Raw genomic sequence first — 22046 nt, 5'->3', positions numbered from 1 at the left:
TTTTAGCGGTAGATACATTTTCACATCAGACAGAAATTGCTTATTTTCATATTTTCTTTCATAGTGAATTCTTTCAAATACAATTTTGACAAACAGCAGTAAAGAAGTCCCTTCCATCTCAGAATGAGCAAAGGAATGTAATCTGGACTTCAAAATTGCAATATATAACAATTGCTTTTGATTAAGCATTACAATAGAATGTGATTATTATGAAATTCATTTCACACAACAGTGGAAACGAACCTGTTTAAAGATGGCAAGTCAATTATCACAAGCTGCAGTAATCTCTGATCTCTTGAATTAATCTTAGCTCTAAATAATTACTATGCTTTAATCTGGTTGTGAAATGTTTTAGGTTTTCTTCATTAAGCAGAAAAAAATGTAAGATGTGTTTAAATCTGCTTATTATAACTAAGAAATTAAAGCTTTTGGTAAGCAAGCAAAACATGGCTATTTTTAGTTGTATTCTTAATGTAGCATGGACTGGTAATTCATCAATTTGTCGTTAACAATATTGGCATGTTGTTTTCCACTGTACTTAAGATTTATTTTCATTTTTGCCACCAAATATTTTTTCAAGGCAATTCTGGAATCTCCTGAAAAGCAGTTAACACTAAACGAAATCTACAACTGGTTCACAAGAATGTTTGCATATTTCAGGCGCAATGCAGCAACATGGAAGGTAACTAAAATTCTACTATAATAGAGAAAAATGTTAAAAGATAAAATAAATGAGATATTTTAACATTATAGTTAACATACATAAATCAAAATGAAACTTGTTTTTTCAGGTCTGTGCTTAAATCCAACCTTAATAATTTCTTGTTCACTCATGTCACTTGATTTGTACAGTGTTAACTTTGGACTTGGGGTTTTATACAGATAAAGGAGTTATTTATCCTCCTGTAACAATAAATCCTTTATATCAATGCTTTCCTAACATTTCCACTATTATGATATAATTTGAATGAAATTCTATTACGTGTTCATGAAGAACTATCAAAGCAATAAATTGATTTTATGTGGCGTAAATGAGCACCATTCTAAAGTATTCTTGAAACAATGATCCACTATGTTAGTTCTTAAGAAAAGGTAAAACCTTTGTTAAATGTCCAGAGGAACTTGCCAACATTTCAAACAAGCAAAGATGATGCCAAGGAGAGAAAAAAGACAAAACACCACAAAACCTTCATTTAACCCTGTGCATTCCCCTTTGTGGACTGTATGAAAAATAGTGGGGTTTTTTAAATACAAGGCAGAGAAAGCTACCTTTATATTGTTAAAACATTACCTTCTACACTCCTTTGTTGAGCTACAGCTGTGACTCTGACAACTATCAGCTCAGTAGATTCATTCTGCTCTTTAACAAAATACTCCACCAACCGCTGACAGCCCATCCATAGGGGCACATTTTAGTCATAAACATGCAACTTCCCCACTGTGACTCAGTCCAGCATGGCAGCACAAAGCACTGCGAAAACACACAGTTTTAATGTAATGTATGAATGTGTGTTCAGTTTATTTACGGATAGCCGCCTGCATACAAATGGCAAGATGAAAACCAAATCTACGTGCTAACTATAATAGCTTGACTTTTCCCCCCCTATTGTTTCAGTGTTGAGTAAAATTCTAACTGGTTCAGACAAGCCAAATGCAATGTCTGTTTATTTTATTCAAAGCTTTGTTCAAGCTGGAATGCAGTCTAATGGACACAAGGTAGTTCTTTATATCTTTGAAATTATTCTGAACATTTTGGAAAATCCACCATATTAAACACACACTTCTATGATATGACCATCTTTGCTTGTTTCTGTTTTTGGTTTTTAAATAAGATGTTCCATTCCTGTGAACACCAGTAAAACCGCAGCCACACATTGATCACTAATTTATCGGTCTCCCACAGATCATTAATTAGGCTGTCAAATCTTAGGTTACAGAGCCTTATGTTGGTTATTATGTGATTAGGTGTTGATAAAATCTGATTTTCATGTTTTAATTTTTTCCCTTTCTTCTACTCTCCCCCCCCCCGAGTTCTTGATCTGATCCTGTTGGATATTTGTCAGTGTTCTCATAGAAATCTTCTCTTCTCTTACACCCGCTGCAGAATGCAGTCCGGCATAATCTTAGTCTGCACAAGTGTTTTGTGCGAGTAGAAAACGTTAAAGGGGCAGTGTGGACAGTGGACGAGCTAGAGTTCCAAAAGCGAAGGCCACAAAAGATAAGTGGGTACGTCCACCATCTTTGAACTCTTTAGCCTAAGCTTGGCTGTCAGTGGGAGGCTTTCTGGCACCTGCAGGTGGCAAATCAAAATGGTTTAATGCTTCATGGTTTTCAATTTTGGGAAAAGCATTCCATCTCATTGTTTGTATGCCATGATGCCTGAAGTACCCTTGTCCCTGCTTGCTTTGGTGTGTGCTGCATCACATGCTTTTAGCTTTCCAGATGGTGCGTATTAACCCTCATTTGCTTATGCTTATTTGCATTTTTATTTTTTCCTCTTTCACCTCACCTTCCCTGTGTTTTGGTGTTTGTCCCTTGCTCCCTTTGTCCGTGTTTGTTGTGTTATTACTACATTGTTGTGGCTGCTGCGTTTGTCCCAGGGTGCTGTTCGCACCAACCTTTCGCTGCATAAGTGCTTTATCAGAGTAGAGGATGAATTTGGGTCCTTTTGGACTGTTGATGATGAAGAGTTTAAACGTGGCCGCCACATTCAGCGAGGCCGTCCTCGGAAATACTGCGCTGATGAAAACTTTGATGAGCTGTTTGTACAGTAAGCACTTTCGCTTGGCTTTGCCTTGTTCATTAAACCAACGCAGTTTTATTCCGTTTTTTGCATGCTCTGCCTTCATGTCTTCATTTTGCATTTCAATGGCCTGTTCTCTGAAGTTCCTTGCTGAAAGATTGTTGAGGATTCTTCAGTCATTGTTGTTCCTTCCTGTTTAGGTATTTCTCGAATCAAATGTTTATTCTAGTAATGTTTTCAAGCATAAAATACTTGTCCAGTGTGCACATGAACATCAAAACAGGCAGTATGTAATTACATTACTACATATTGATTTTACTGGAGAGTTTTATTGGATACTGGAACACCATCAAATTAAAAGACTATTATGGGATGGGAAATACATTATATGGCTAGTTACTTTTAAAACCTTGCAACTTGGTTTTAGCATTTGGTAATGATTCAAGCTTTTATAAAAGCCAAATAACTAGCTTAGGGTATAGCAACACATTGAAATCTGTAGACCTCATAATATTAATTAAACTGTTTACAGTATTTTTGTATTACATTATAGTACCCACACTGAACTGAATTTTAGAATAGAATTAAAACTGCTTCATATAATTGATAATTGCTAATGTATTAAAGAAACAATTGTTTTGCCTCCTCTGCAGTAGCCCAGCTCTTGTGAAAAATCTACAGACCAGTCTCAGCTATGGAACATCTCTCACTGCTGCTTTTCAGGTAAGAATATAATCGTGTACTAAAAGAATTGCCACATTGTCTTAATAACAATAAAAAATATAAATGAATTGGATGTGAAACAAAATGTCACCATTACTCATAATGTTACCATTACATGAATATGGCTCCTTCAGGACAAAGAGCAGTATCTTACCATGAAGCTTATGATGGATTTCTAAAAAGCTTATATACAGTATGTATTTAGATTACCCATGTTGAGACTCACCACCAGTTTACTGAACAATTAAAGCTGAACAGGCTGTAACAAATATGTACCTTGTACATGTGTATGAAATCTGTAAAATGGTTAAAAGGGCAATTTATTAATGACAGAGAATGCAAAGCTGAACTTTATTTTTGTGAATTACACTCAGCTGAAAGACACTTGCTAAAAACTGTTCACTGAAATACTGTACTGTACATTCTGCAGAAATATACTAGCTAAATATTGTTTAATGTTAGCTTACTGTCTCTTGGGGCTTTTGAGAGCAAGCTTAAATACTGTTTTGTCTGGTTAAATGTTTTTTTAAACTTCAAACCCATTGTTGTGCTACATTAAAACAAAAATAAACAAGTGCCCGACACTTGCTTTTTCTGGTTGTGTTTTCATACTAAATTAAATGTAATTTTAAGTTTGTAAAGCCATTTGACCCCTTGTCTTTTTATAATTTAGTCTTTATTTATTTATCTGCCTTTTGAGTTAATACTGAAGAACCTTCTCCCTAACCTAGTATAAGTTCAACACATTTCATTTTTTGGACATGTAATAGCTGGATGTTTTCTCACAGCTTTTTCTGGATGTTTTTAGGCTTCAATGGCAGAAAATAACATACCTCTATACACTACTGCTTCCATTGGAAGTCCCACTCTAAACTCCCTTGCTAATGTTATACGAGAGGAGGTAAATGGTGCAATGGAGCATGCAAACAGCAATGGCAGTGACAGCAGCCCGGGACGCTCTCCTTTGCAAGCTATGTGAGTACCGAACAATACTATTTACCACATAAATCACACAGTTTATGCATTTGTTGATTGGATCCACATTTAAACCAGTAAGTTTTATGTACATGTTTTACAGCTCTCTGCTGTTTGCTGAAAATGGACCTATTTTCTCCAAAATGCATGCATATAAATGTTAAGATTACTAGGCATTATACAGAAAAGTCCTGTACACAACAACACAAAGCATGTTCATAACCAGTTCCCTTTATTTAAAACGAAGATCCCGCACAAGTTAATGTGAAAAAGATTGAGAAAATGCTGGTTCCAAAATGGAAAGCAGAGTTTTTTTCCTCAGAAAACTAACGTTCTCATCTCAAAAGGAAACTCCACCTTCTGGCTGCTTACCAAGTCAAGCAGCTCAGAAGAAAAAAGATTTTACAGTAAAAAGTATTTGTTTTACAGTACAAAAACACAAGTTCTAAACAGAAAATATCTGCTTAATTGAAGTGATATGAATACCAAAACTGCAGTGATAGGATATATTATTGGAAGCCGTGAGCTGCATGCATTGTAGCACTTCTCAATATGTTTAATAATAGAAATGTACAGTATATTGTCTTGTAAAAAAAAATATTTAACAGCTTCCTAATTTTCCATTGCAATGTTTTCCCATGTAGCAAAGCTGTGGTTAGATCTGAAAACCACAGTTCCCAATACACTTGTTGTAAAGGAGTGTCTGCAAAGTTGGTGGGAGCTTAAAATAATATGCTGTAGACAGCATCATTTCCAGATGTTACTGTCTGCTGATGTGAAACGCTGCAAGATTTATAGATCACCTGATACATTATCAGAAAGGGAAATTAATGAGCATTAAAGCAAAAGGCAGAATAATGAGCTCTTCTGTTTCTTGAAGATTTTGCCGTCCCCAGTAATTGTGAATTTTGCTTAGGGCAGTGCTTTAGAACAGGAAAGGGAAAGACAGGATGGGAGTGCTGGCCCACAGGCGTTCTCTCTGTTCATGGGATGATTGACAAAGTTTGACACAGAGAGTAGGTCTTTACAGCCGACTCAAACGTGGGAAACAATGCTTTGTCAATCATCAGGTTATTGGACGTGCTTTTCAAACTTGTGATTACAGCAATAATGTGTTCACAAATACTTGACAATACTTTTTTAAGTGTAGTGCAAAGCCTAAACAAGGGTAAGATTGTGGCTGTATGATACTGTAGGTCATCCACAAAAACTGGAATTTGGCCTGTCTGTATTGTCAGCTTATTATAGACCTTGGACAGTGCAGATGATGATTTGAATGAAGTTGACCTGTTATGCAGAGACAAATGGGTGTGAACTATACACAATTGAGATGGGTGGTCAGTTTCTTGACTTTTCCATCACTCAGAAATTAAACTTCCCTAGTATGCTAAGAGATCTGAACTGTGTGCTGTTATGTTGGTAGTTGCTCTTTTTTTATTTGTTGGGCCTTTCAAATATTTTTATAGAAATATAGAAATATTTTGATTTGTCTTTATAAAAACAATCATTCACTGGTGTTACCTTTGAGAGGCCACAGCTTTGTTTTCCATAGAAACAGAGTATTTTTGCAGTTGCATAATTACAACTAGGGGACATCGTACTTTCATCCTGATGCACTCTGAAGGTAGCCACAAAGCAAGCTACTTCACGCTGCGTGCACCGCTGAAGCACAATGCCTTCAAACAACTTTCGGGTTTATTAAACCCCCTTTTTTTCCCAGAGAAGGGGGAAACAAAGGAATTACTGAAATGTAAAAAAGGGAAATATCTTCTGAAAGCAACTGTTTACGGGTAACCCCTTCAGCAATACTGTCTCTTCTTCAAGACATGCTGGGGGGGGCAACAATCTTTCATGCCAATGTGGATGTAGTATAGCAACATCTAATTAAAGACATTTTGTGTTGTGATTGGTTAGAAAGAGACCATAGCATTTCCCTCGACAGTTCGTTACTGATCAGGTGTCCTCAGCTAATTACAAACAGAATGAATTTTAAGACCAGCATGCAGTTCAATAGCATGATAATAACAATTTTATGTCTGCCCTCCAGCAAAAGATTCAGACCTGAGGCAATGATGCTTGTGGAATTACTTTGATGATCTAAAACCAATATAGGTCCCGTCTTGTTTTGTTGGTGTTGTGGTATTACATCAAACTGCATTGGCTCAGAAGTGCCTGGTATCTGTAAAAGAAAGAATATTTATATTATATTGTGTTTAAAAACTAATGATAAAAAAGTTTCCTTTTATTTACATAAACTTCTGTTTTTTTGTAAAAAAAAAACAAGTTCTTTTTTTTTAGCTTAGCCGCCTTAACCAGGCTCAGGCTGTGAAAGCAGTATGTTTGTCGTTTTTAATTTTCAAAAGGCTTTTTTTCCCCAACTGTTATAAACTGTGTTTTCTTTCACCTACAGTCAACCCACATTCCCCACTGGGTTATCCATGTGTTGTTTCCATAATGAGAAATTTGGCAGATCTCATCTCTTTAGTGCATCCTTTTGCCCAGGCTGTGGGCTGGGGTTCATGTTTTGCCTTGTTTACAGCTGACAGTGTTATTATTCTCGTAAGGGCTTTGGTTTCTTATCACAATGTTGTGTTGAGCAGGCCTTTTTCCGCGCTGCTTGTGTTTCCTGGCAGGGCTTTTCTTCCCGTATTGACACTTTGTAAAAATATGCATTAATTTGGAGTTTAAAACATGTATCATGGTGTCTCGTCGCTGTGTTTGCTTGAAGTTGATTAATGATAGAACCTCGCTTGGGGTCGTCCTCTGGAGACTGGGCTCACAGGTTCTGCATGTTAACTAGACTAAAGCAGAACACACAGCGAGCAATGATCTGCTACCACAAGGTGCCTGACAAACCGCCTTGCTTGCGCAGTGTAGTCTATTTCCCTTTTTTTCATGCTGTTAATTTTTTCCCATTTGTCAATTTTAAGGAAATACCTGATCTGCTATTATGAGAAAATAAAATCTCCAATTAACAGGAGAGAGTAGATTTGTCTGTACTTGTCTCTTTAATGACAACAGTTAATTGTGTATTTTAAGTACTCCACTAGAAATAATTTGCAATTGCCGGTACACAGAATTAGTGTCGGGTATTGCGCAAACCACTGATCTCATTTTCTCAATCCGCACAAAAATTAACGTCTCTCTTTTTTTTTTCTGTAGGCATCACATCAATGTTAAAGAGGAACCACTGGATCCAGAAGATCATGAAGGTCCTTTGTCTCTTGTGACCACAGCCAACCACAGTCCAGATTTTGACCATGACAGAGATTATGACGATGACCCTGTGAACGATGACATGCAATAGGCCTGTGTTCCCATGTTGTCCTGAGAATGAAGATCGGTAGAACTAATGCAAATCATCTGTGAAATGTTTCCAGAAAAAGGAAGCTGGATTTTCAGTCCATTGTTGACAGCTATAAAATGTTTGGATTGATTTTTAGTGCCATTAAATACAAAACAATATCCCATTTGGGAGTATTTTTGATTTATTTCTACTTTTTTGTTTGGAAAAAAAAAAGGAATTTTTACTCAACATGCATTTGATGGACTTGTTTGGTACTCGAGACCTTTCCACTCGACATGGTCAGTGCTGTGTAACTGGACAGTTGATGCTGCACACACACTGCTGCAGGCAACAGACTGCAATCCTGCTAACAGAAATAATAAGGCCACATTAACTAAGCATGGACTTCACACTGCAGGTTGACCTTCTGCCCAGAAACTAAAGAGATTCTGATGGACATGTGATTTGCACAGTGCTGAGTGTGGATTAAGTTAATGATCACTGCCTTTAATCCACATTGTTTTGCTTCCATTAAGGTTATAGGGTAGGTCTTTTGAGGGGGGAAGCTATAATTCTTTTTTTCTTTTTGTTGCTATATGCTTCTCTTTTAAACAACTACACTTTTTAAAATAAAAAACTCTGACCAAACTCCTAAACTTAAGGACTCTGGCCTCATAGAGGCAGCCGTTGGTCAGCACTTGATGATGAATGTTTGTGTAAGTATTTTTTGTTTTGTACATGAAGCAGAATGTTTAAATACCAAGTAGTATTTTTCTGTCATTTATTCCATGTGCTTCAAAAGACAACCTCATACCACACCATGTGTTTCTCAGTCACAATGACCCGTTCACTATCGCTTTTTGGCAAAATGTAGCCCACTCCCAAAATTGTGAAGTCCAGCAGCAATGCACTACTCATAATGAAGGTTCTATCAACACCGATGAAGTTTTGTGTTGGATGGGAATGAATGACAGAGAAATCATGCAGGGAACATTTAAGAAAAAAAAAACAGATTTGCTCTTCATAGCAGTGTAAGACAGCTGCAGACAATTCACTGAACTTTTTTAAAATACCCTTTTTTAAACAAATTAGTACATGTAGCATGCCGAATGGTAGGTAAATTTTATATTTCTGAATCCAGCTCTAGCCAATAACATTGTTGATCACTATTATGTCTCATTTTTCGATAGGTTAACTTGCACATGAAATTTTCTAAGAAAAAAGTATTCATTTTAAGAATACAGATATCCAATATGATGCTGTAGATGGAAGTTTTATGTTCATTAATCCCTTGTATTCAAACTGCCTGACTGTACTGTTAAATGACAGACTCTGAAATGGTGAAGCTATAGAGTAGTAATGAGCTTTTATTCGTGCTGGCAAAGGGGAGCAAAAGGACTCACCTCTGATCATCACATCACAGTCGTTCAGCATTTCCTTGCAGCCTCGATGAAACCCACTGCTCTGGAGATAAATCTGCACATAGAGAACAGGCTTGTTACACTGAGGGGATAATATTAGCTAAATCCAGTAATACAAAAGTGTTAAGAGTAATTGTTCCTGTACAAATACTGTGCTGCAGGTTATGTTTTTATCTAGTGTTCTTACGCAAGCCAGTATAAACACATCATAGAAATTGTAATGCAAGAAATGCTGAGCTGGTGGAGCATTCTCCTGAGTTCGGTGTTTAAAAAGAAAATAATGTATATGTCTTTCACAGAAATCATCCTAGTTAAGACTGCAACCAACCACTTTTATAGTTTGTATTTATTGAGGATGTTATGGTTTTATTTTTGTAGTTATCGAGCTTTTTAGGTATTTCCTTTAATTTTTTTTGTTAATGTCAGATACTTCTTGTTCTGTGATTACCAAAGATAAACTGCAAAGTCAACTTATGTTCTCTGTTTTGTGCTTTATCAGGTGAGGCCAAATATCCTCTTATTTGACAGTTGTGGTAAAAGGATCTAAAGATGGGGAAAGACCAACTTTGAACTTTAGTTTGTAGCAAAAATAATTAGGCTCTGCAATGTATTAGATTCTAGTGAATATTTAAGCCAAAGGCAATAATTACTGAATAGCTGCATACCTTTGCAGTGACCAAATTCAAAACGGAGAAGAAAAATGTTTTCAAATCAATAAAACCAAACTAGGGAACAATATCTTTTGGGCCAATGAAAAGGGAGCATTCCAACACAAAAACGTAACATTACAATGAGGGTAATGGTAAAAAAGAATTAACATGTGGACGAGATATGCTCTTACAGAGAACAATGCAAACAAATCTCCAAATGAACTGGACCACAAAATGATTATGTTTAATGCGTATTCTGTGTTATGGGTTTATGACATTTAAAAGATTGTATGCCACTTTTGTTTTGAAGACCAGTATCACCCTGTGTACTGGAAAAAATTATTGTTCTTTGTTTAACCTTGGCAAAGCTCTGTGATTGTGTTTAATTTCTGTCAATCTTATTTTTTTATATTAAAAAAAGAACACTCCTGTCAACTCATAAGCTGGGTACAAGGTACTTTATGGCAGTTATTTGTAAGCTTTACCACGCTTTCATTGCAAAGGGCAATCTGTGGTTCTTTTAAAAATGTATTTAATATGGTATCCAGGCAGCTTCATGACGTGCAGGCAGTAGCCAGAAGGGATCGTGAGAAGTGATCTCTGCACATCCAAACTGAGTGGTTTGCTGGTTAGCTCGGCATTTTTAAGCGGGGAAAAGCTGGTAGATTAGTACATTCTCAGCATGTGTAGCTAGACATGACTAAAGATAACAGCATGAGAAAACTGTTAGTACGCATACCTCAGTTCAAACCTTTAGGGAATGATTAAGAAATACATTTCACTCAGTTACACTTAGTTGTATGTCTTGCATGCTTAGTCTAAAGACTGTAGCAAAAAAAAAAAATAGAGCTTGCGTATCTCAAGGGTCTCGCAACCTTTTTAGCGAAAACCAACCCAAACCTCAGGCCTTTCAAGAAAACATCACCACACTTTGTTTTTTCCATCTTAATTTCGACTCCCATCAATTTTCACACAATTCTATTGGGTGGGCAGTTTCAGGTTGTACATAAATCCCTGTATTGGTATAAGCCTTTGTCCTTTTGGTTTCTTTTTCTTGTTACTTTCAATGATAAAAGTACACCTGTGTTAAAATGTTTGCTTTAATGCAACTGCTTTGTATTAACTATATTAAAATAGCTATAAAAAAAACCTACTGTATGTATTGGAATAGCAGAATGTGCTGCACATGTATTTTACTTAGTAAATCGTGCTTTAAAAGAAATGGATACTTACAGACATCGGTGGGGTGGGGGTGGGGGGGATGAGGTATTTCCCTTAATTTTGCTTTAAACTGTAACATAGAAAAACACACTCTTCTCTGTTATCAATGCCGGAAGCATTTTGTATAGATTTTTCTGTTTGTGTTAAGCTATTTTTTTTTATACTTCCCGTCTTATGATGGTTCAACCACTGCCTTTCATGGCTGTCTTTAAAAAGAGGTTCTAACTGCTGCAGAATGAGGCAGATGTGTTTCCTGTTCTTATAAGGCTTATAAGGAAATATTTTGCATGATAAATTTCAAGGTCACAGAAGAAAACTAGTGAAGTGATCAATAATAATATTGGGGAGTGTCAATTTAATGAACTTTTGTATAAAACTAATGGGAAAAAAATTACAAGGTGCCAAGATGTGAAGAATATTTGTTACATGCCTTTTTTTCCTTAAAGAAAAGTTTTCATATCATAATAGAAGTACCATGTCAGTCAATATAGCTGTCAGGAATGAGCGCCTTACTTTTTGAGAAAAAGGAAAAAAGCAAACACTATTTTTGAGTTCTTCCTTTTCACCATAGGTAAAGTCAAGCACAGCAGGTAGAACTGTACAGCTGAGCACACAGGTCATCAAGCCAAGTGATTATCAAGTTACCAGATAACCATTTCTCTGATATACTGTACATTCATTACACGGTATCACGTTTTGTAATACAGCCTCATAACCATTAAACGCTTGTTCAACAAAAGTGGAATTTATCTTCCCCTCCCTCTACAAAAAAACAAAACCTTGAAGTCACATCAAATGTGCCTCGGTTAAGTCATGATTACACCACATGTTGTTCACATAGCATGAGCTGTTTTACAACTCCTTGGTTTAGAGAAAGGTACAGTCAGAACTGTGGAGATAACGTGGTGCTTCAATATTTGTGCTACCAGGTAGATCTCTGTTAAGGCATAAAAGAAACTCATTCCTCTCATTGGTTTGTTAATACCACCATTCCATGTCTGTTGATGCAGACAAGTAAAAGATGTTGTATAGTCAGTCATGAGAACTGACTTAAGCATTCTAAAATGCAATAAAATGCTGGTTGTTCATATTGTTTGCTGAAGCTGTTATTTAATTTTAAGTATCACTGTAGTTACTGCAGCATGTGCCTATTTCTTTCAAAGCAGCTGGAACATAAATTAGCACGAGAGTCTCCATACATTTCACACAGTGCCTAAAAAGAAGCTTTTACACCACAGATTCACCCATGAACTTTAATCACAATGGTTTTACTTAGGTAAGATGCAAATATATTCGTTATTATAAAATGTGTGAACAGGCAAATTCAGACAACATTATACTGAAATCTGTTCTGCTTTTTATCTACATTTCACACACTGACTTGGACACTAATACCTACTCTATTATTTACTTGAGTTTTTGACATTTTTATCACTGGTGAAATCAAAGAAATTGCAGTTGAAAGAGTCGAAACAGTCATCAGGCATGCCAATGCAGATGACCAGCGCTAGTGTCTGTACTTAAATATTAAATTATGTCATAATTAAAAAAGAGACAGTTAAACTGTCTTCTCTTAACAGCAATTTAGGTAACTGCATTTGATCAGCTATAAATTGTAACTGCATTAAAATTCCAGAAATATTAGCGATATGGATTTCTTGATGGAAATTAATGCTGATCACCAAAGCTTGCTTTTTATGACGGAAGCATGGGTCATGTTGGCCACAAAACAGGAGACAAAGATCAAGCCTGAGCACTTTTAATCTTGTGAAACAAGCAATTACAAATAGTTGCATCGATTCGTTAAAAAGCTTTAGGTGACATAAATTGTTTCCCGCTTAAGCTTATTGCTCCAATACATAAATGTCAGTGGGTATATTATTAATTAAAGCCATGAAAAGACAAGATTTAATGGAAACAGTATAAAATCATGAGACAGTCTTTCTTCAGGCAATATTTTAGTTCAGCAGTTAAGATGTTACCTAACATCCGAGATTCTGAATTTCAACCATAGTATCCAGGCCTGGACTCCGAGTAAGAGCTATGGTAGATGGTAAATAAAGTGCAAATTACATAGCACTGGCATCTAGCTAACACAAATATTCCCCTTCCTTTAACCAAATGTACTACATATTAAACACGAATGTCTACTGTAAAAAGATATGAATGTAACCCTTTCCTAATTTCCCATTAAAGTTGTTTCTGTTTTTAGCACGCACATGCTTTTAATTTAGTACTCGTGCAAAAACTTCACATTTAGAGGTTCCATTGAGTTTGGAATGTCTGGCTGAAAGACTTAATACAAAAAGAATAAACAACAGCACACTTAAGAAGTTGCCAAAATTTCCACTGAAATGTATACATTCAAAGGCAATTTATGTAGATTTATTAAAGAAATTACTGCACTTACTTTAGGAAACATAACACTGAGGTATCTTGATTCAGCTTGGTTTGTATGGCTTTTATAATGCTGAATTAACCTTTGTCTGGAATGAATTCAGGTACACTATGTACAAAATACAGCATCACTGGCTCCTGCCCCTTTCAGACTGACACCAGTTATGGCAGTCCAAATTCCACACACTGGAATCCATGTCTTTTTTAAGATAAAATACCATGATACCTTAAATTTGACTAATAGCTCAGTATTTGGATAACGGTAATTTTATCCATTTTCAGTTCCGCATATTTAATCATTTTTAAATATATGTTAAAACTATATTTTCTCATATTTATTGCCCTAATTTATAAGCGTAAGGAACTTGCCTATTTCCATGACTTACTTATTTGGACATAAAGTGCTATACACTATCAACTGTTCCTACATCTTGATTTTAACATTAATGTGAAAAGCAATATTTAAGTATGAAACAGAGGATATAAAGGAGTAATTTAGTCTCAAAAGCTGATACTGCAAAATACTTCAAAGAATGATTCCTTGAACCTCATGTCCTGCATTTCCTAACTCAGAAGTTAGTTCTAAAACTAGTCTTGTTGATTTTTTGTCATTTTTGGGTCTTAATGGTGGAAATGACTTGAGGTAAGCCTTTTTATTTTATAGACTTGTTAGGCCCTATTTTGCCACAAAAATGGTCATTTTCATTTCGTACAGTATGTACTGTAACAGTAAGAGTTCTGATAAAAAAAGTTTTAGCTGTACAACACCATCAATGTAGTTAAACTGCTCTAAAAACTGCACTGAAACTGCATTTCATCTAACTTTCTGCTTAAAATTTCATTTTACACAGAAAAGAGCCATTTATGTTCCTGTGTGTCTGCATATAAGAATTAAGAATAAAGAAATATGATTTATGTAGGACCTACTGATCTCAAACAAGAGACCATAAATTTCTCTGAACCAGAGAGCTATTTGAGTACTGTTAGATACAGGTCAACTACATAGAGGAGACGAAACATGAAGTACAGTATGCAGATTTTCATCAAGGCCTACAATGCAGTTCTTGTTATTTTTCCAATGTATTCATATATGAAATAGTATAAAAGGGAAAATTGCATGATTTGACAGTACTGAGTTTTGAATCTTGTGTTCCTTTCATTAAAGAAAAAACCTTTCCATATTATTATGAACGTAAGACAATACATTGTGCACTGCCCCAGCAAAAAAAATGTTTTATGCTATTTTATGCATCTTATGATGCTAGAATTCTGAAGTTACTTTTAAGCATATCTCATTGTAATTCCTGTACAATGTGAAAACATGCCTTGTACATTTCATTACAGTTTCAAAGTGGTTTTAACTACCCCTCAACACACACCAAATCACTTCAACAAATCCATGGAGTGATGGTTCTCTATAAATAGTTAAAATTAAATGCAGGGAGATAAAAAGGTACAGGCTGAATAAATAATGGACAGTGAAGATATATTAAAGTACTTTGTTTTCTACAATGAATAGAGCTGAATCAACCATTTTACCTATGACCAGGCGATAATGCTATGCTTTTATCATCTGCATTGGTAAAACGTATCTTTACATTTTCTAATTAACTGTTCATGCTTTGCATTTTGCCTTTCCATTTTATAGAAGTATTTCATGTAAATTAGCCATTAACACAAAAATACTGTAGTGCATTAAAATCAAAAAAATCTTTTTCAGTACTCAAAAGTGCAAGAACAATTTGTAAACCTGCATTTCTTTGCATATATTCACATTTTTATTAAAAAAAGTTACACACCACAAAAAAATGGACCATAATTATTCGTGTTTCTGTCTAGTTACCGTAGCTTATGTCTGGAATTTCTGTCTTGGTACTATAATATTTATCAAAATATTGGTCAGTCTATACAAAACTGTAATGTTACAACATGTCTGTAAATAGTGTCTAATCTGATCAACTTCCCACAATGCCTCAGTTCTGAAACTATGGGCTCATAACTCACCGTGGGCTACAGTATGTGACCACTCCATTTTGTTGGGCAACAGCATGAGCCAGAGGCAAGTACTGAAACTGTACTTCCTGAAGCATCTTATACTGATATGTACACCACCATCTAGAGCATGTGGGAGAACTGTAGGGTACTACAGTCCAGGGCAACACAGCCTCTAGCAGAAAGGTCCCATGCCCCCCCCTTGAAAGATTGATCATGACGTAGATATTTTTTTTCCTTGAAACGTTTAAGAACCCGTGTCACAATGCACTAAGTGCATTAATTTGATCATCTATTAGAAAACGCTGCAGCGGACCAACTCCCTTAGTTTTCATACAACATGAATGCTATTTTAGTGCAATCCATAGTGTTTTATATTAAGACTTCTCTGCTGCTCTGATATCTCTCCCCAATACAATAAGAATAATAACCCATTTTTAATCCGAAGGGTGTTCAGTATCTATGTGAGTAAGAGGAGTCCCAAATATTACTCACAGTAGTGTAAGCCTGTTCCTTGTTTTCCACATGTGGATGAGAGGCTGAAAGCAAAATTGATTTCTTTATGTTCTTATTTTGAATTTTAGAATTAAACAGAATATTTTTATTAATACAAATACAGACAGTATGATCAGAAAGTCAACTTTCAACATTACCATGTCGTTCCACACAATATGCATTTCATGAGGTAACTATGCACACCTCTGCTTACTAATATTTTTCACTCTAACACAATGATTAGACTGTTATTTTGTAGCCAATGCCTGTATCCAAGGTGACTTACATTCTAAACAATAAAGTGGGAACTACAGTGCGCCTCAACCTGGACAGGTGCTCTGAGCACAGGTTGAGCTCTGTAGCCCAGGTGTCACAGGCTCAACCCAGCTGTAATCACCATTCCCCAAGTAGCACTGCACAACTGGCAGACTGCCACAGTGGGGAGGATTGAGATTAGTCAGCCAGTGCTGTGCTGACCCTCAGTGAAACAGTAAAGTGACTCCTGTGGCTTTCCGGGTGCCTGCAATTCTCCACTGACATCAGTGAGGGACCTGCAACTCCTCCAATCAGCATTAACTCCCCTCTAAGGCACTGCGGAACTTCCTGTGTGTCAGAAAGATTAATGGCTCTGGTAGGTGGGCAGGTCAGAAGAGCCTCTGACATTCTCTTTCTCCTTGTGCAACACAGAAGTTGCTGCTGAGAGTCCACACATTGCAAACTGGTTGGTAATTAAAAAAAAACTTGTTAAAAACGGTCTATGCAATAATTTAATGCAATAGTCAAAAACATAATAAGAGAAATAATCACAGTACTGAGATGAATCACAGCCTCTGACAGGACAGTTTACAATAAGCCAAACTAAATCAATACAGATGTGTTGTATATGTGAAAAGTGATTCCTTAGAGCTGTGTACGGACTGTATAAGTACTGTATTCAGGAAAGACGCCTCAGGATAAGCAGAACTGACTTTTACTGTATATCATATTCCAAAGGAGCTTCTCACTTTGTCATGTTTTAAAGTGATCCCAACATCCACATGGGGCCAATAATCATAAACCCCATAGTTTAAGGATGATGCCTTACAAGCATTTACATTCAGTAAATTTGAACAAAGTGAATGGCACAGTGTTTAATCACAGCATGTCTACATTTTATTATTCTTCATGGATCTCATGGTAGTCAAGAAATTGTTTTCGTGAAGATCTGAAGTAAAAGGGAAATACGAAAATTAAAAAGCAATCTAAAAAGGCACAGCTCTCGGCTAAACAAGAGTATCACTTGTGTAAGTAACTCATACTTTTTGTTTATTTTGACAACAATATTGCAGGGTATGCAATGTTTCAGTATCATCTTCCCTTTGAAAAATTGGCTCCATAAAACCTAATTGTTATTGTTTAGAGGACCACTGATCAGCCAATTAGATCATTTTCTTTAGAGAAAGTTTACGGACTAAATATTTAGCAATGTGCGGTTTTACCAATTGAAGCACATTATCATTTCAAGATGTGCAGAGGTTTTTAGTGATAGTAATACTGCTGGACAGAGAAAGTGTTTCACTGAGAGTGGGTCACAGCCCAATAATTAGCAAGCACAGTAATACTGTTAACCATATGAAGTCTATTAAATACAAGCTGAGGAAAAGAAATGCTCCTAGGACATTAAAACACTTGTTAAATACTGCTGTTATTTTACAAGTGTGACAAGCCTATAATTAGTCTCACACCAGTTCTTAACAACTAATGGTGCAGTATAAAGACTTCACACTCATTTTTTATTTACTACGAGTAACACCACTTTTACAGGGGTGCATTGTATCTAGTGATTGGTCTTCAAAACCTCATTAGGGTCTAATGTATAAATGTTATTTCTAAAACTGATTTTCACATATAAAAGCTAATTCAATGTGATTTTTATCACAAATACGAAATAAATCATTAAGTGGATGCTAATGTTGTTTTGTTTCACAATACGCAATTACAAATTATTTTAAAAGTTACCACCAGTAGTTATTGATGTATTTTGGAGCTGAACAATTTTGATATGTTTGAAATTTTATTTTCTGTCCATTTAACCTATACAGACCCACAAGGATGAACATCCCACTGGTTTTGACATGGTTAGGTAAGTGGAACCTATAAATACAGGTTTGTTAACTCAAAATATGTATGCTGTAAATAAATGTAGGGAAAGTGCAGTGGATAGTGTTGATTATGAAATAGCTGCCCCACTGAAAAAGATAGTGTTCTTTACAAAATCTCAAAGTACAGAGATATCTGGAAAAAAAAATATTGGTAAAATGATGTCTTTCAACACTTGCGGATTTCTGGAGTGCGTTCTTATTAGTATTCTCCTGTTTCCTGTTCTGGGGAAAATCAATTTTAAATTAAAATAAAAAATGAGAATAACACTTGTAATTTATGCTAAATATGCAGAAATATTTGAAACCCTAGTCTGTGGGTTGTACTTCCACACACATCAGTTCAACATAGGTTTCTTAATATGAATATGCAACTCACTTTGATTTACTTGTATACACAGTCCATTGAATGTTATTTTCAATATTTCTAAATGCAAACCGGTCCAGCAGATGAATTTTATTAATTTTTCCTACCTACAGCAATAATCCTGTCTCTGCTCAACCCACATTACTCACTATGTGCACTTTACATGTCAGTAATCATCAGTGTTATTTAGCAATGCTTTTACATCATCCTGTCAGCAGCTCCTCATCTACTATATAACCTGCTCCAATACTCAAAGCAAACAAAAGTTTATTTGGCTGAGTCAGCTGTTAAATTATAAATCTATTGATCTTTTTTTTGAACTTGGGCTGTTATGGTTGAATTCTACATTCCATAACTTCCCACCTCAAAAGAAGTATTTTGTAATGTATATTAATGGGTTAGTGCATTTCTGGATGAAGCACTTTACATTGGCAGGATTCGGACACAAGCAGTTAACTATTCTCTGATTAGTTCACAATTAAAATGCCATTCTAAAATCTGACAACAGAATGGGCAGGAAAGTTCAGTAAATGTTGCTTTAAAGCTGATCTGTTTTTCTATATTTATTTTAATGCATCTTTAAAAAGACTTTATTCAAACCTCAACTCTCAGTGTACGTTTGTTAGGATGACTTTATTAAGACAACATCATCTGGATTGTGCTGTTGTCTTAGTTTCAGAATTACCAGCAAACTACACTTACGTTTGTACTTCAATGACAGTATGAGAAAAGCAACCTTACTGTATCACGAGCATACTTACATCTCAGGTGTCAAACTCGGAAGGCTGCTGAGCTGAACAGCAGCACAGCCATGTGTCCAATGTAATGGGAACCAGCACACCCAGAGCTGCTCAGCCTGACCTCATGCTGGTGGTGAGAGACTGTGATGAACTCACATTCATAGGGTTCCTCCTCTGTTCCTTCTGTTGCTCTTGCCATTTGAAAAGAGGGCACTGGCTTTCTAAACAAAAATGAGTGATTAAAAATTGATGTGCACTAAAATCAAAGCCTTGTCTAATAAGTGCTGTAGGTTATCACACTTTCAAGAAAATGATGAAATGCTTCTCCGATGCCTCATGCTGCTGCCTGCTGCTTCAGAAGTATAGTTCCATTCAGCCCTTTAACCCATCTCTCCTTATTTTGTGATATAATTTAATCAATAGGCTCTAAATGAAACAGTAAACAGTTGGTCACTAAAATAAAAATAATCACAAAATAAAACTACTGCCGACTTTAGAAAAAAAACAGATGAAAAGAAAAAAAACTACCTTCTTTTTAAAGTTTTCAAAAATATTTTGAAAACCTGATTCATTGTTTTTTATCATTTAAGCCAACTTCATTTTCAAAGTGATAACCTATTACCACAACCAAACCACCTACTGCATGGAGGCTAGAAATGAAATAAAAAGATTACCCAGTTATCTTATTTACATATATTGAATTGCAGTAACACAACTCGATTTCTGCCCCTCATTTGATTCTAATTAAAGCGTAGCAGAGCAACTGCAATCCACACAAGAGCTTACTTTAATAGTCAAAGCTGGCAAATTCCCAATATCACAGTGTAGCAATTAGCAGCCAGGCTGTATTTGCTATTCATGGTTTGATGTAAAAACTTGTTTATTAAGATGAGCTTGAGGCGCTGGTGTGCAATAGACCTGGATGTAATTAGATTCCAATTATTTGTCTGTTTCTGATATTGTAAACTGGCACTTAGCACATCAGTTAAATTGACACACTGCGCTGCATGGTTTACTCGGTAATTAAAACATGTTCTGTTAATTAGATGATGACCACTTTATTCCAGAGCTCTTGTGTTTGGGTTTTGTAGTGTGCTCTGTTTGTATCATGAGTTGCCAGACGCTCCTCTAATCAGCCCTTGTTTTGTTTCAATTACCACCTGCTGTTCAAAAGCAAAGCTCTTTCTTCCCCTCTTTTCTAAACAACTCTAGTGCCTGCGTGTTTTTTTTTGTGAGAGCTATAACTACAGAAATTAATACACATCTACTGAAGTGCCAGATCTACGTTTCAAAGAGAGTACAAGCAATTAGGGGAAAGTTACGAAATGTGGGTTTGATTAAAGAATAAAACTACTTATCATATCTGTTAGTATTCCTTAGTGTGTACTCAATGGTAATTACTTCAGTTGAGTAAATACTGAAGCATTAAACATCTTATTTTCATCTTTGTCACAAGGTAGCTGTTGGTTTTAGAAATTATTGTGCTTTGTTATCTACACTCAAAGCGGAGAAGACCAAATATTTATTATTTTTACAATGAACCTGATTCAGAGTACAACTTAAATGTACACTTTGAGCTTATCTTTTCAAGTTTGCATAAGCAGTAACGTCTACTTTAAGAACACCTGCCCCATTTTGCCCTTTTAATTTTTTTTCCATTTTCTACTGTTAATATTTTAAAGATACACATTTTGGCATATTTGCAAGTGAAAATCTGTTCATTTATACCAAATCTTATTTTCTTAGCAGATTCCCACCTTCTCCACATACAAATATAGGAGTAATGCAGTGTGCTGTACAAAAAACAGTTTCTACATTTTATTAACATCACATTATTAAAACATTTTTTCACAACTTTTTACTACAATTATTTAAACATTCACTAAGGACAGACAAATGTATGTGACCATGGCATATTGGTCCTTTTTCTGTAACTAATGTGGTTACAGAAGTTAAGATCTTTGCAGTGTCCATATAAATGTATTTGCAGAGACGTAATTAAGTAAAGAGAATTTCTAAATAATCCAACAATAGATTACACAGGGTGGAAGCCCCTTCCCACACTTTCACCACTACTTTGCAAAGTTATCGATATTATACGGTAGATGTCTTTATAACAAGATGGTGTTGACTGATCTCTGATCCATTCCTGCCACTTTGACCTCACTATCATCAGCAAGGTAGTAACAATTCAAAACTAAGATGCTAAATATACCACAATGAAGCCCTTTCAAGGTTCACCAAAAGTAAGCAAAGTGCATGATGGTGTGAACTTTGTGGTTATATCATGCATCACCTTCTGCTTTGCATCTCTGAAAACTTAGAAAACTAGGGCATATTTGCATATGTGTCTGCTTGCATCCCACCTTTGCACAGTCCAACACACACTTAGTAGAAATCCTGACTTGTGCAGACAGTGGTGTACACAGCACATTGTGACATAAATGCAAGCCTATCCTCGCATACTGTATCAGTCTGTCAATCCCAGGTACACTGGCCTCCAGCATGCACTGGTTTCCCAGGCTGGTGTTCATCTCACAAACTTGCCCATCCTTTTCAAAACCCTTTTTGTGACTTACAATACATAGCACATTGTGTGGTAATTCACCTAAAAGGTACAACACCTACAATAACCCAAAACATGATGATTCTTTGCTGTTCCATGACAGTGAAATCTTGGATTGGCTTTCTTTACAGCAAGACTATTAGTGATACAGTGTCAGGTACTAAGTAGTCAACGGATGATCTACATTTGACACTCCAGTCCTTCACATAATGCAATTGCATTACACACTATTTTGTGATAGTTAACCAATTTATTGACTTAACCTTGTGCTTAATATGACGCAATTTAACCAACAATTAACATTCCAACCTTTAAATCAGACTAAACTTAAG

General features: G+C 35.8%; 1 protein-coding gene across 13 annotated transcripts in view; it reads left to right on the top strand.

Annotated features, from left to right (window-relative positions):
- foxp1b (forkhead box P1b) overlaps nt 1–12111 on the top strand; it is a 194094-nt gene extending 181983 nt beyond the window's left edge. For all 13 annotated transcript variants that reach the window (XM_088917906.1, XM_088917901.1, XM_088917905.1 and 10 more), the window contains 5 exons: nt 581–682; nt 2105–2226; nt 3397–3466; nt 4275–4441; nt 7604–12111. In XM_088917906.1, coding sequence (XP_088774032.1) covers nt 581–682; nt 2105–2226; nt 3397–3466; nt 4275–4441; nt 7604–7748 — 606 coding nt within the window. In that variant the 3' untranslated portion in view covers nt 7749–12111. The remainder of the gene's footprint in view (nt 1–580; nt 683–2104; nt 2227–3396; nt 3467–4274; nt 4442–7603) is intronic.
- Nucleotides 12112–22046: the final 9935 nt, after the last annotated feature.

Source organism: Atractosteus spatula, chromosome 5 (assembly GCF_055471065.1).
Source record: "Atractosteus spatula isolate fAtrSpa1 chromosome 5, fAtrSpa1.hap1, whole genome shotgun sequence".
Classification (NCBI taxonomy): domain Eukaryota; kingdom Metazoa; phylum Chordata; class Actinopteri; order Semionotiformes; family Lepisosteidae; genus Atractosteus; species Atractosteus spatula.
Note: the sequence above shows the minus strand (reverse complement) of the source record. Positions and strands in the feature narration are given on the sequence as shown.